The sequence below is a fragment of the Pollachius pollachius genome (genome assembly GCF_949987615.1).
Source record: "Pollachius pollachius genome assembly, chromosome: 2".
NCBI classification, from domain to species: Eukaryota; Metazoa; Chordata; class Actinopteri; order Gadiformes; family Gadidae; genus Pollachius; species Pollachius pollachius.
Window position 1 is genome coordinate 25,667,980 of NC_136935.1, and position 16,286 is coordinate 25,684,265.

Consider the following 16,286-nt stretch of genomic DNA (forward strand, 5'->3'; position numbering starts at 1 on the left):
TGTTGATCCTGCAGAGAGGAGCAAAAAAAATAAAACTAACTTGTTTACGCTTTATCTCTGACTCTTAGTCTATGTAATTTAATGTAAAGACCCTTTAAATATACAGGATTTCTTATGGAACTAAAATTGTAAATGTTGTTTCGCCCAGGTTGACTCAGATTAATAAAAATGACTATAGTTTAGCACAAACTAGGTGTAAATAATAGCTTATGTTTCTGCCTCTTAATATTGTTGCTCGAGACAATTTAAAGGAAGATGGAAGAAACAAACAGAAAACTATGCACTGCACAAATTAACATATAGTATATAATAACAAAATTACCACCCAAAGTATGTTATATTTGCATGTGCTTTCTAATGATTAAATAATTTGAACGTCCATGCTCACATCCCAAAAGAGGAGGAATTTCAGTCATCATTGAAATAAAGTCTAACCTAGAAAGCTACTCCAACGTTTCAGTAAATGCAGCACTTTAACATAGCCTATGCAAATACGTACTCACTTATTCAACCTCTTCTGGATGGCTACTATTGATATTTTTCCGGAGGAAGACATGCACATCTTGAGGAGACAGAAATGTGTAGTTCTTTCCACCGTGTGTGATGCGGAGCTTTGCAAGGAACTGCAAGCCGTACTGGGTTCCTTCAGAGCGGAGCCTCTGTTTCACTGCGTCATAGGCTTTCCTCTGGCGTTGCACTTCAGCGGAGAAGTCCGAAAAAAACTTCACTTGTCTGTTTTCGTACATGACTTTCCCCTTTGCTTGAGCCGCTTTCATCACACGAACTTTATCCTTGAAGTTTAAAAACTTCATGATCAACGGCCTGGGAAAGGGGGCAGAGCGCGTGGATTTTGCTGGACCGGTGGGGAAACTGGGGATACGATGAGCGCGTTCAATCCGCACCGCCGTCGGGAAATTCTCCGCACCAAGAATATCGGGGAGCCACTTCTCCAGGAAAGCTTCTGCATCCCTGCCTTCTGCGCTTTCTGGGAGGCCGATGAGACGTAGATTGGAGCGACGTGAGCGATTCTCCAGGTCCTCGTTCTTCTCAGTAAGAAATTTAACTTGCGTTTCCAATTCCGTCATCTTGGCTGTAAGCTGGGCTGCTGTATCTTCCGTGTCACTTATGCGGGTTTCAGCTGTGGTTAACCGTCCCCTGATTGTATCCAGATCCGTTCTAATGTGTGCTATACCGTCAAGTACTTCACGATGCCGCTCTAAACTTTCTGTCTTTAGTGAATTAATGGCCGCAAGTATAGCATCTGGCTGTTGGGGACGAATGGCATGTGGAGTATCTTCATCGGAGACTGCGGCTGTGTCAGTCATAATGGTGTTGCAATTATCCGCGAGCGGGCTAGCAGCCACCTCGTCCTCGCTAGCGCGACTCTCGTTGCTAGCTAGCGTTGATCTTGTAGTTGGTAATTCAGCATTAAACTGATTTTCAGTTTTTTGTCTTGTTGAATTTTTGTTTTTTCCCATTTTGGTTTGCTTTACCCGCTTTAGCTGCCGTTCAGGACTTAAAAGGGTCTGTTTTATAATTCACTTGTCAGAGACTCACTAAGTGCGACTGTCTAGCTCAACGCCATAACCGGAAGTCCGAACCTACATTTATACTTTATTTCTACATTGTTTTGTTTTATTTTGACATGATTCTGTATTTTATTTGTGGTCATAAGGTCATCTAATTTATTTTTGTCAATCATCAGATCAACATGCGTGGTTAGGGTTAGTGATTGTTGATTGGGCCATTCCTGATTACATGCGATATATAGCGCAGAGAATTCTGCGGGGCTTGACTCTATCCGTGCCCGTGGATGCCTTATCGATTGGACGTTCGGCTTGACTCTATCCGCGCCCGTGAATGCCTTATTGTTTGGACGCACCTCATTGTTGGATTGTTTGGACGCTCTTCACTCCATCCACTCTTGTGGATGCCTTATCGTTCGTACGCTATGAAAGGCTGACTTATTGGAAGTTGCTAAATCGCTAAACCTAGTTAAGGTTAATGCAAGCTACACAAAAGCTCAGATTGCTAAGTTGATTTTTATGATGAGTCTATGTTCACAAGTGAAAACTTAGCTCAGTTTGTAGACATTGTTGGTGAGCCTCAACCTAAGCCTAGCTCTGAAACTGAGTTAAAAATACGGCTGATTCCGTTGGAGAATGACAGAGAAAAAGAATGTTCTAATGAAAGAGACAAAGAAAGACAGTTTGAACTGGATAAATGGAAATTGGAAAGAGACAGAGAGAATAGAGAAAGAGAAAGACATGAAAGAATGGAAAAAGAACGAAAGTTGATTGAACGAGAAAGAATTGAACTGGAAAGAGAAAAAATAGAAAAAACAACTTGAGTTAGCAAAGCTAGGAAAAGCAAATCCATTCAAGGCAAACAAATTCAGTGCTAGCAGAGAAGTGCCCCCTTTTGATGAGCTGGAGGTTAACAAATATTTTCAGCATTTTGAAAAAGTAGCTGAGTGTTTAAGGTGGCCTACAGAATATTGGCCCTTGATGTTACAAAGTGTTATAAAAGGAAAAGCACAACAAGCCTATTCAGCTTTGTCTGTTGATGATACCTCAAGATATGATGTGGTTAAGCAAGCCATTTTGACAGCTTACGAGCTGGTTCTAGAGGCATATAGGCAGAAATTTCGTGGTCTCAGAAAGGCTGATAGCCAGACATATGTTGAATTTGCTCATGATAAAGAGGTGTTCTTTGAGCGTTGGTGTGCATCTAGAGCTGGCAATATTGATGTCAGATTGTTGAAAGACTTGATGCTGGTTGAAGAATTTAAGCGGTGTGTTAAGGATGATATTAAGTCTTATCTTGATGAGAAAGATGCGTCCACACTACATGAAGCTGCTAAGTTTGCAGATGAGTATTCACTCACTCACAAATCTATGATAGGTTATATCCACCTAAGAAGAGTGGTTGTAAACCATATTTAGCACATGCAATGGATGTTAAAGAGAGAAGTGCTTATATTAAGAACAAGTTTAGTGACACCAAGAAGGAGGTGCCCACGGGTCCCACATGTCATTATTGTAAGAAACCAGGTCATGTTTTGTCTGAGTGCCTAACTCTTAAAAGAAAGCGGGAAAAAGAGGCCTCGCCTAACGCTTTGGTGAAGTCTTTGACAGAAATGCCTATTGAGTGTGGTTCAATGGAATCATTTTGTCCTGACAATGCTAAAAAAAAGTCGTCTGATCTTCTGAGAGAAGAGTTCCTTCCTTTCGTGTCTGAGGGATTTGTTTCTCCAAGTGAAAATTCTGCTCCTAAACCCATTCAAATTCTCCGCGATACTGGGGCTTTCCAGTCGCTTTTGTTAAGAGAGGCATTGCCCTCCTGTGGAAATGAAGACACTGAAATGGGTGACTTCATTCTTGTTCAGTGTATCGAGGGGAGAATTGTGACTACCTCTGCACTCTGTGTTTCTGAAGTCAGACTTAGTAACAGGACAAGTTAAAATGGGGCTTATGTCCAGCCTCCCTATCAAATTTTCACTTCGTTTGGTCTGACTAAGGAGATCCAATCCGATCAGGGTAGTAATTTCACCTCGGGAATGTTTCAGCAGGTTGTTTATCAGCTAGGAATTAGACAGATCACTTCAAGTGCCTATCATCCTGAGAGTCAAGGGTCGTTGGAAAGATTCCACGCCACTCTCAAAACCATGATTCCGACGTACTGCTATGAGAATGAGAAGGACTGGGATGAAGGAGTTAATTTGTTGTTGTTTGCGGCTAGGGAGTCAATTCAAGAGTCTCTGGGCTTCAGATCTTTTGAGCTGGTTTTTGGACACCAGGTAAGAAGACCGTTGGCCCTGCTGAGTGAGCAGTGGACTAACAAAGAGACTCATGTCAATCTGTTGGATTATGTCCTGAATTTCAAAGAGAGACTTCATAGAGCCTGTGCGCTAGCCAAGGATAATCTTGTGGCAACTCAAGGGAAGATGAAAACTTGGTATGACTGCAAGGCTAGGACAAGGACATTTAAGCTGCAGTCCAATCCCCCTGCAGTCCAATCCCCTGCAGGCTAGATTTCATGGTCCCTATGAAATCTATTCTAAGGTTAATGACCTCAATTACAGTGGGGCAAAAAAGTATTTAGTCAGCCACCAATTGTGCAAGTTCTCCCACTTAAAAAGACGAGAGAGGCCTGCAATTTTCATCATAGGTAAACCTCAGCTATGAGAGACAAAATGAAAAAATCCAGAAAATCACATTGTCTGATTTTTTAAGAATTTATTTGCAAATTATGGTGGAAAATAAGTATTTGGTCACCTACAAACCAGCAAGATTTCTGGCTGTCACAGACCTGTAACTTCTTCTTCTTTAAGAGGCTGTTTACCTGTATTAATGGCACCTGTTTGAACTCCTTATCAGTATAAAAGACACCTGTCCACAACCTCAAACAGTCACACTCCAAACTCCACTATGGCCAAGACCAAAGAGCTGTCAAAGGACACCAGAAACACAATTGTAGACCTGCACCAGGCTGGGAAGTCTGAATCTGCAATAGGTAAGCAGCTTGGTGTGAAGAAATCAACTGTGGGAGCAATTATTAGGAAATGGAATACATACAAGACCACTGATAATCTCCCTCGATCTGGGGCTCCACGCAAGATCTCACCCTGTGGGGTCAAAATGATCACATGAACGGTGAACAAAAATCCCAGAACCACACGGGGGGACCTAGTGAATGACCTCCAGAGAGCTGGGACCAAAGTAACAAAGGCTACCATCACTAACACACTACGCCGCCAGGGACTCAAATCCTGCAGTGCCAGACGTGTCCCCCTGCTAAAGCCAGTGCATGTCCGGACCCGTTTGAAGTTTGCTAGAGAGCATTTGGATGATCCAGAACAGGATTGGGAGAATGTCATATGGTCGGATGAAACCAAAATAAAACTTTTTGGTAAAAACTCAACTCGTCGTGTTTGGAGGAGAAAGAATGCTGAGTTGCATCCAAAGAACACCATACCTACAGTGAAGCATGGGGGTGGAAACATCATGCTTTGGGGCTGTTTTTCTGCCAAGGGACCAGGACGTCTGATCCGTGTAACGGAAAGAATGAATGGGGCCATGTATCGTGAGATTTTGAGTGAAAACCTCCTTCCATTAGCAAGGGCACTGAAGATGAAACGTGGCTGGGTCTTTCAGCATGACAATGACCCCAAACACACCGCCCGGGCAACGAAGGAGTGGCTTCGTAAGAAGCATTTCAAGGTCCTGGAGTGGCCTAGCCAGTCTCCAGATCTCAACCCCATAGAAAATCTTTGGAGGGAGTTGAAAGTCTGTGTTGCCCAGCGAAAGCCCAAAAACATCAGTGCTCTAGAGGAGATCTGCATGGAGGAATGGGACAAAATACCAGCAGCAGTGTGTGAAAACCTTGTAAAGACTTACAGAAAACGTTTGACCTCTGTCATTGCCAACAAAGGGCATGTAACAAAGTATTGAGATGACCTTTTGTTGTTGACCAAATACTTATTTTCCACCATAATTTGCAAATAAATTCTTTAAAAATCAGACAATGTGATTTTCTAGATTTTTTTTTTCATTTTATCTCTCATAGCTGAGGTATACCTATGATGAAAATTACAGGCCTCTCTCATCTTTTTAAGTGGGAGAACTTGCACAATTGGTGGCTGACTAAATACTTTTTTGCCCCACTGTACATTGTGCCAACTCCAGATAGGAGAAAGTCAAGACACTTGTGCCACATCAACATGGCACAAGTGTCCACATCAAACGCTACCATGACAGAGCTGTACAGGCTGTCTCAGTTGTTAGCCAGGATGAGAGTTCTGTAGATGATCATTGTCAGGAGGAGGAACCCTCCATCAAACCTGAAGTCATTCCTTGTAAATTGTCCAATTCTGAGATTTTGCAGAACCTTGATGTGAAAATGTCACATTTAGAGCCTTGGCAACAAGCTCAAATGAGGGACTTGGTGCTTGAGTACCAAGATTTGTTTCTTGATGTTCTTAAGAGAACACATGTAGCAGTCCATGATGTTGACATAAGTGACGCTCTACCAATCAAACAACATCCATATAGGATGAGAACTGAGAAATGTAAGTTAGCTGAAGAGGAAGTGGTTTACATGTCGAAGCACGGCATCATTCAGCCATCACACTCCAATTGGAGTTCACCATGTGTGGTTGTACCAAAGCCTGATGGCAGTACAAGATTTTGTACTGGCTATAGAAAAGTTAATGCTGTTAGCAAGACTGATGCTTTTCCAATCCCAAGGGTTGATGATTGTGTTGACAAAGTAGGGCAGTCAAAGTTTCTCACTAAGATTGATCTGTTAAAAGGTTATTGGTGTGTTCCATTAACTGAACGTGGAAGAGAAATCTCTGCTTTCGTCACACCTTCTGGGCTGTACGAATACAATGTTCTCCCATTTGGAATGAAGAATTTGCCAGCCACATTCCAAAGAATGATTCATTCTGTGATCAAAGATTTGCCCAACACCAGTGCTTACATTGATGATTTAGTGACTGGGAATGAGATTTGGGAGAATCATCTGGAGGATGTAGGAAGACTGTTTGAGAACCTGTCAGAGGCCAACTTAACAGTTAATTTGTCCAAGAGCGAATTTGGATGTGCCCATGTAACTTATCTTGGACACGTTATTGGCCAAGGTCAGGTGGTGCCTGTTGATGCTAAAGTTAAGAAAATTATGGCTTTTGCTGTTCCCACTGGTAAGAAAGCCCTGAGGCGATTCTTGGGAATGGTGGGGTATTATCGCAAGTTCTGTAAGAACTTTGCTGACGTCGCCTTACCATTAATAAACTTGCTCAAGAAGAGAGAGAATTTTGTCTGGAACGAATCTTGCCAAAAGGCATTTGACAAACTGAAGTCCATGTTATGTAATTACCCTGTACTCCAGTCTGCTGAATTTAGTAAACCATTTTCAGTGGCCGTAGATGCTAGTGATGATGCCGCTGGGGCTGTGTTGTTACAACATGATGGGAGTGACAATGTTGAAGCATCCTGTTGCATACTTTTCCAAGAAGTTCAACCGGCATCAGATAAACTATTCAACAATTGAGAAAGAGCTATTAGCTTTGATTCTAGCACTACAACATTTTGATGTTTATTTATGTACAGATCAGAAAGCCCTCATTGTATACACGGATCATAATCCCTTAGTGTTTTTGAGTAAGATGAGAAACAAAAACAGAAGATTGTTAAACTGGAGTTTAATTTAGCAAGAGTATGACATGGTAAATAAGCATATCAAAGGGAAAAGATAATGTTATTGCTGATTGTCTCTGCATAGGGTCTCCGAGAGCCTCTATTCTGTTGGGGTCTCCAGCTGTTCCCCCGTGCCACTCGTGTCCCTTCTCCCGTCCTGGTGCCCCTTTTAAAATAGCTCCTGGGCTTTTTCCTCCCTCCGGCCAGGTGTCCCCTATCTGGCTGATTGGGGGGAGAGAAGTGATGCTCTCTGTTGCCGGTTAGTGGGTGGCGGCGGTATACGCCGTCCACCACTAATCCTCGGACCCGCCCGGGCTGAGGTTTAAGGGGCAGGATGCCACAATAGACCTGTCTGAAAATTTTGATCTAGGGGATCAAAATTTTCCCTTTAAGGGTGAAGGTGTAATGAACCTACATTAATACTTTATTTCTACATTGTTTTGTTTTATTTTGACATGATTCTGTATTTTATTTGTGCAGGTCATCTAATTTATTTTTGTCAATCATCAGATCAACATGCGTGGTGACTGTTAGTGATTGGTGATTGGGCCATTCCTGATTACATGCGATATATAGCGCGGAGAATTCCGGAAGGCTTGACTCTATCCGTGCCCGTGGATGCCTTATCGTTTGGACGCGCCTTATTGTTGGATCGTTTGGACGCTCTTTACTCCCTCCGCTCTCGTGGATGCCTTATCGTTTGGACGCTCTTCACTCTCTCCGCTCTCGTGGATGCCTTATCGTTTGGACGCTCTTCACTCCCTGCGCTCTCGTGGATGCCTTATCGTTTGGACGCGCCTTATTGTTGGATCGTTTGGACGCTCTTCACTCTCTCCGCTCTCATGGATGCCCTATCATTTGGACACTCTCCGACGCTCCGTGGTCGAGATGGAAATTATTGGACTTCCTAAGCACATTCTTCTGAAAGTGAACCTTGGTGTTTAGGAAAGAGGGAAAAAGTAGTGTAACTTTGTGAACTACGAAAACCTTGATGCTGAAGTTTTTCAGATAAATATTCGAAACTCATCCATGACTCTCTGCCTGCTTTTGCTGCCATTTTAACACGTAACATATCAAATATATATATATATATATATATATAATCATGTATATATTAGATATAAATCAAATATATACATATAATTATGTATATAGACATGAATGGGATTTATTTTTTCTTACTTCATAATGGAAAAGTGAAGACAAATTCATAATAAATGGTTCTTTGACTGCACCCAGTCAATTTAAAACAAAATTCATATAATTTCTGATTGAGAGAATGAAGTGATCAAAGGAGTGATCACTTCAGGGGTGTGTTGAGGGAATGGTTTCTGTTGTGTGCCTGCTTCAGACCCATAGACAGATAAACAGACAATGGAGCCACTGCAAAACATCTTATTCTGCCATGACAGACAGACGGACAATGGAGCCACTGCAAACCTTCTCGTTTTGTAGCGCGACACAAGCAATAACTTTTATAAACGGAAGCTCAATGTACTGTCGCAGTAAGTTTTTGTAAACTGAAAAAGAGAACTTCCTGTCTTTTCCGAAACGGCCACGGTGTTGACCACGGTTTCTTTCTGCAGTTCCTGATCGTCATGTCACTTGTGATTGTTGGTAATGTGTGTCTGCGACTTGGTGAACAGGATCTTTGAGTGTCTGTAGAAGACAGAAAGTGCGTCTTGATTGCAGTTCTTTTTCAGACGGTAAAGTAAAAAAAAAAATAGGCTATCTTCCAGATAATAATGTCCTCTGGGCCTGAGGAAAGAGTAGCAATCTACGCAGCAATCAAAACCACTTTTATCCCAACTACACTGAATATGATGATAAATGATGTGTAGTAATCCATTCATCTTCTCAGCTTAGAAGATTGGACATGAGCAGCGTGTCCCTCTGATGGGCTTAGTCTGGAGTGCAGTGAGGTGGCGTATGATATTCATTGGAACACACAGAGGAGAGGCTCCTCTGCCGAGGTATCGAGAACCACTGTCTAGAGCTATCAAAACTGAATGGTCAAGCTCTGAAGAAAAACTTAAATATCCCAAAACATCATGTTCAACTAAAAGCCATGAAATATGGCTGTTGTTCATGTCCATTGGGATACATCCAGGTCAGAGTGATTTGAAAGCTCTTAAGTATAAAAACGACTGTTATAATATATATATAAATATATATATATATATATAATTAAATCTGCAAGCAGACATTTATGGGGGCCAAGCCTAAAGCAGACCATTAAGACCCTGATAGACCATTAAGACAGTGATGCAGACCATAAAGACCCTGACGAAGACCATTAAGACCTTTTTTGTTTGCATAAGGTTGAATAGCCTCAGCTTGGATCTGGCGATCCAAAAGACTTAGGAGTTGTGAGTCTTTAAAGTTTTCAATTGTCCGCTTTAGTGACCTCTATAGTCCTATATAGACGATTTTCGAAACGGCTTGTGAGGCTAATCACACTCACACCTTGTGGTATAATACCTCCCTTTAAGTACACCAAGTTTGGTGATGATTGACTGAAGTTAACCCAGCCTTTAATGACATAACCTTGATTGGGCTAATTTGGACGTCCAGCCGCCGTTTCGTAACAGGTTCTGGGTTTCCTAGGAACATTTTCACAACATGAGGAGAGACAAATGGCTACAAAATGCCATGCCTCTAGGTGAAAGCGGTCAGGAAATATGGCCCTCCAAAATCTGCATTTTTAGTTAATTGTTATAGTGGCCCCTACGGCCCGATCTGAATATAATTTGGAAAGATTTATGATGATGATGAGATTCATGATGATGATTGGTTTAAGTTAACCCCCCCCTTTTGGTGTTAAGTTAAATTTGGGCGATTTTAAGCCTGAGGCAGCCATGTTGTTATGTCAATTGACTTCACCTTACTTGATAAGTTGGAACTTTTCTCCCGAACAGCCACTAAGATTTTCCCGGTCAAATCAAACATTCCGTCTAGGAACTGCTGGGATTTTAGTCACAGGCCACGAGTCCATCTTGATGTTGATTTAAGCATTTTAAACCATGCGTTTTAAACCACCCTTTTTAGAAGTCAATGGCTCCTGGGAGCTTTAATATTTATTGTTCAGACTTCCGTTTATGTCAGATTGAAGACATTGGTCTATAGATGATATGTGCTAGAATTTTTGTCTCAGTCAGACCTAGGATCCTTAGGGGATTTAGTTGTTTTAACAAAATTCAAGATGGACGTAAATCTATCCAAAGGAAGTCATAGGTTCTTGAGGCAGATTTATTAAACATGAGGATATGCATGTGTGAACAAAGTTTCATGAATGTAAGTCAAAAAGGTCACGAGATATGCTTGTTCAAAGTTTGCATTTTTGGACAATTGCTATAGTGTCACCTTTTGGCCAATCAGTGTAATATTTCTTCTCTGTTAATCTTGAGTCAGCATCTATAGCTGTAGAAAGTTTCATAAAAAGAATGCGAGTGGTTAAGGCCTTGTAAGATAAAAACGTGGCGGAATAATAATAAACCTAAAGATTATAATAGGTTGCCTCGCACTTTGTGCTTAGCCCCCTAATTATAATCATAGGTCTTTTGATGAGTTAAATTATCCATATTGACGCATTGTACTGTAATGTTCCCTCCCAGAATCGCCTTAGTCTTTTCTATTTGATTGATTTCCTTGTAGCGTTAGATAGCTGGAGTAGAAGCAGGATGCTACAGTAATGATTCCACAGTAGGCCAATTAAAATAACCTGACCTGGTCTGATTGTCATGAAGGAGTGGCCATGAGGCTCCAACTAGTATCAGCCAGGGCAGAGTGTGATTTTCAAAACAAAAGCCATCAAGTCTTTTTCAACCGAGGGCCAATTGGACTAGGCTACGCCCTATCTCACATTTTTCTCACCACGGAACAGCTGGTCAAAGGGAAGTTGCACATTAAAACATGGAAAACGATGCCCTAACCAAAGGCTGGCAGTCGCTCTCAAGTTAAATTGCAATCCAACAGTGGCTGGTTCCTGCTCTGTGAGGGAGCAATGAGGGGCAGTGACTACAGGCAGGCAGAGCTCCAGTGGCTGGTCCCTGCTCTGTGGGCCTGCAGTGAGGGGCAGTTACTTAAGGCAAGCAGAGCTCCAGTGGCTGGTCCCTGTTCTGTGAGAGGCAGTGAGGGGCAGTGACTTCAGGCAGGCAGAGCTCCAGTGGCTGGTCCCTGCTCTGTGAGTGGCAGTGAGAGGCTGCGACTTCAGGCAGGTAGAGCTCCAGTGGCTGGTCCCTGCTCTGTGAGGGGCAGTGACTTCAGGCAGGCAGAGCTCCAGTGGCTGGTCCCTGCTCTGTGAAGGGCAGTGAGGGGCAGTGACTTCAGGCAGGCAGAGCTCCAGTGGCTGGTCCCTGCTCTGCGAAGGGCAGTGAGGGGCAGTGACTTCAGGCAGGCAGAGCTCCAGTGGCTGGTCCCTGCTCTCTTTGCCTGCAGTGAGGGGCAGTGGTGGATGGAGAGTCCAGTCTGCTGCAGTCAGCTCCACTTTATGCCCCTCGCCACATAGGTCATTGCCCTTGAGCAGAGTGGAGACAGAACAGATGGACAAAGGGAAGTTGTACGTTCAAACATGGAAAACGATGCCCTGACCAAAGTCTGGCAGTCGCTCTCAAGTTGAAGCAAGGCATCTAATTAAGAAAAGGTTGGCACTGAGGATTTCATTCCTTCTGGCCCATGTTTGAGGTTCCGTGTATGGTACCACTAACCGGCCCCGGGGAAGGGAGTTGTTTCTCTGCCCGGCCACCTGATGCTGGTCTTGGCACGTGAGGCTTCCCATATTCTTGGCAGCCGCAGAACCAGAGGCCCGTTCACTCAAATGACACGCTCTGTGACATCAGGCCCTGCCAACGCTCGGTGTCCCCCCAGCCACCTCTCTCTCTCTCTCTCTCAGCACCTCAGGGCTGAAGGAGGCGTGTGTGCTTGTATCCGTTGTTCCAACAGTGAAAATCAGGGTGAAAATGGAAAGCAGATTGTCACGGGTCATATATGAGTAAAGTGGACATAAATGATGCAATAGGCCCACTCACACACACACACACACACACACACACACACACACACACACACACACATACACAGTTTAATCTCCAGAGTCCCTGGGGTGAAATACGACGCCCACTGCATTATTGATATGGTGTGTTCTGCCCTCACTGCGGACCGCTACACACCGGGAGAGGCCCTGGGCACCGGAGTGACAACCCACCCTCTTTGTTCCTCAAAACCCAAGGCTTTTCTGCATATAGGGATTGGGACAATCAATGTCACGGTTCCTTTCGTGAGGGAACCTCAAAGGTCAACAACTAAATGGGACTCCCCCACCTCTCCCCAGTCCTTACACAGGACAACTCAGAGTGGGATTGCTCCACCTCCCCCCAGTTCTTACACGGGATTCTTCCAACTCGCCCCTTAAACAGGAAAACTCAGAGTGGGATTCCTCCACCTCTCCCCACTCTGCGGTGCACACTCTGCCGTGCACTCTGCTAATGCACACTCTCCAGTGCACACTCTGCTCCCGCACACTCTGTCATGCACACTCTGCTCGTGCACACTTTGCTTTGCACGATCTGCCAGTACACACTCTGCCTGTGCACACTCTGCTGTTCACACTCTGCCTTGCACACTCTGCCTGTGTAAAGTCTGCTAGGAGGGAGGGGTGAGGATTTCCAAAATCAAGCTGACTGGCTAGTTTCTCCAAGTTGCCTATCCTGACTTTAAAGGTATAATATGTATTGCCGCCAGGGGTCGCTCAATCAACAACCCAAGACGTAGTTTGATGACGTCGGTGCACACCGTGGGTTCATGGGAGTTGTTGTCTTCAACACCATTGCTCAATACAGCAGTGTCGGTTTGATCTCTTCATGGCCATTAGTTAAGACCAGGGGGGTCTCCATTGAGACAGGGAAATCCGATCAGATAAATCACGCCATCCTTGATCCTCTGAATAATCACAACATGTTTGCATGGTCAACATCTGTGTGGGATTTTGGAAGGTAAAAAAATCTTTGAGGTTCAAGAAAGCTATAGGCAAACCAAGTAGTGGGAGGGGCTTCAGACAAACAAAGTAGTGTGAGGGGCTAAAGATAAACCAAGTAGTAGTGGGAGGAGCTTAAGATAAACCAAGTAGTGGGAGGGGCTTAAGAAAAACCAAGTAGTGGGAGGGGCTTAAGACAAACCCATAAGTGGGAGGGGCTTAAGATAAAGATAACATTATGGATACCTATGAACCTACCTACAACCCTAAAAAAAGATAATCTTATCTAAATTAATTTCTATGAAGCAGCAATACTGATACGTATTCTTTGTTTGGGTTAGGATATCTAGCCACACTTGAGGTCAAAGTCCATTCCCTTTGTTTCGTTTTAGGGATCAGACCAGGCTGTTTCCTTAGTGCCTGCCTCCTCCTGGATCTATTAAAGGAAGGCGGGTGATCCTGGATGACATGCTGACATATCTCCAGTTACAGGGCCAGGCCGTCCTGCTGTTTGGCCACCGGGGATTCAGAGGCCAGGTGAGCAGACACAAAAATAAATCTAACATTAAAACATAAATATCGCCACAATCACGTCAAGCAGCCGGTCATCCTCCCACCGGTCAGAGGAGCACGTGAATCAGCCGATCAGCCTCCAACCACGACCACGAAGGGGGCCTGGCCGGTGTAACCCTTCTGCCTTGGTTGGCAAGAAGTGTTTTAATGAAGGATTATCTGGTAGTGAATTAGAGGACGTGGACCACGATAAGGTCGTATCCTATTTAACCTGAACTCTTCATTCGTGCGACAATGCCCAATGAAGTACTTCAATTAGGAGCTTGAAAAGGAGAACAGAAATATATAGAGCTTTCCTCAACGTGCAACGACAGAAACCTGGTGAGGAAGCGTCCACCGTCAACGCCATGACTAGGGTTGCAAAATCCCGGGAGTTTTCAAAGTTGGAAACTTTACATGGGAATTAAAAGGAATTTATGGGAATTAACAGGAATTTATGGGAATAAACGGGAATATTGTAGCATAATCTTGACTAACACAACCAGATTTCATGCAAGTAAACTTGAATATCTATGCTATTCCTCAAACCACACCCCCTACATGCACTTTGTATTCCTCCATCACATGTGCACTGATGACTTCTAGAACCCTAGACCACACTTTTGAGCCCAGAGCATATTTAACTCAAAATTCATGTTTTTGTTCTTCAATGAAAGAATAAAATAATTAGAATTTGTTAAAGTTCTACTTACAAATAAATCTGCTAAATGATGTTTTTCATAGTGTTTTTTTATAGTGTTATTTTGCATGGCGTGTCTACTTATAACAAAAAATATGTATATATATTTAGGCTTGGATATGATACAGTTTGATTAAATTACCCTAAATTCCTAGTTAATTCCCATTAATTCCCATAATTTTAATATTTTTAATATTTCCAAAATTCCCAAGCTTAACATCCCATGGTAATTTATCGGAAAGTTTCCAGAAATTTACCGGATATTTTCCACCCCTTTGCAACCCTAAGCATGACTTGGTTGCAAACTCCAGTTCTGTCATCCCACATACAAACGATTTGCCCTCTACATAGCCCTGATCAAGACACGTCTAACACCACACCACCCCCGCCTAGAAAGGAGCCCTGTCAAAAGCAGAGGAAGTCACACCTCGCCCCTCAGGCCCCTTCAAAAAACAAAACCACACCACAAGGTGAGCAGAGGGAGCAGCACTCTGTTCATGCTGCTGGATACAGGGGCGTTTGGTCCCGTGTGCCGAGTATTTGATTGATGTTACCTAGGAACGGAGAGCAAGCTGAGTCTGTATTAACATCTGCTGGTCCGGCTTGGATCACGTGTATGTGCTTGCATATCAAAACTGGGATTACATTTCCACTAATTAAATTTTTACTGTGATCTGCAGTCAGTCTCCTAACGGTGCTCTACTATGAAAAAAACAACACGTCAGCTTAGCCTCCTAACGGTGGACACCAACAGGTCAGGTTAGCCTCCAAATGGTGCTCCACTATGAAAAAACCAACAGGTCAGGTTAGCCTCCTAACGATGGACACCAACAGGTCAGGTTAGCCTCCTAACGAGGGAGGGTACTCACGTCAGTGTCGGGACCCTTGTCCGCCCCAGGACAGGAGAAGGTCACAAACTCATGGCACCTCTTGTGGACAACAAAACAGCAAACTAGAGTGGGAGAGAGAGAGAGAGAGAGAGAGAGAGAGAGAGAGAGAGAGAGAGAGAGAGAGAGAGAGAGAGAGAGACAGAGAGACAGAGAGAGAGACAGAGAGAGAGGATTAATATGTAGGGTCAACTTTTTCATCTTGAAGGAAATACACATTGGTACAATGAAGCCATCTGTGTGCATGTGTGTGTGCATACATGGTAAGGGAACTGCAGCTAGTATTGGGAGGCATCTGAACACTTCAAACCAGCTGTACTACATGCTGAACGAACACATAGTACAGACCAAATGCAGACAGACACGCACATACTTTGTACTTTAGGAGTTTGAAGTTGTAGGGTAAAGTCGTTCAGTGAGACAGAAGACAATTAAGAGTGTCTGAGCTCTCTTTGGTAGAGCGAAGAGCTTGTTGATAGGACAGGCATGTGCTTCTGAAACATCCACAAACACTTCTTGTTTGCCTTTTTGTGCTGCAACCAAGTTGACATTTGCCAGCAAACGTCTGGGTGTGTGGGCCGATCCTCTTGTTCAAGCCAGAGATTTCTCCCCCCCCCATTTAGACCTGGTATTTCAAACCAACACTTGATTTGAGAGGAAAGCATTTAAATGGCTTGTGGTGGGGGCTTTCACAATGCCTACACTTGGAATGTGGAGCAGCCAGAACACTTAGTGGGGCAGCCAGAACACGAAAACATCTTAAGTTATGCACAGCTGCATCTACCCCTGTCTCTCATCCAAAGACCTTTACATTGTTACCCACACGTACACATTATTCCAGAGAGAACTCCCAAATCAACACACACATCAATTAACTTGGACCATGCCTGTGCAAGTGAGCAGACCAAAATCAATATTCCTTTCTCATCATTACTGCCCCTCCCCCGACTCCCAGCGGACCCCTGCCCGCCCAGCCA

General features: G+C 43.7%; 1 protein-coding gene across 2 annotated transcripts in view; it reads right to left on the reverse strand.

The window, feature by feature from the left end:
* Window positions 1-16,286, reverse strand: part of LOC307091786 (protein kinase C alpha type-like) — a 194,801-nt gene that overhangs the window by 118,807 nt on the left and 59,708 nt on the right. For both annotated transcript variants that reach the window (XM_079758587.1, XM_079758588.1), the window contains one exon: window positions 15,292-15,374. In XM_079758587.1, coding sequence (XP_079614713.1) covers window positions 15,292-15,374 — 83 coding nt within the window. The remainder of the gene's footprint in view (window positions 1-15,291; window positions 15,375-16,286) is intronic.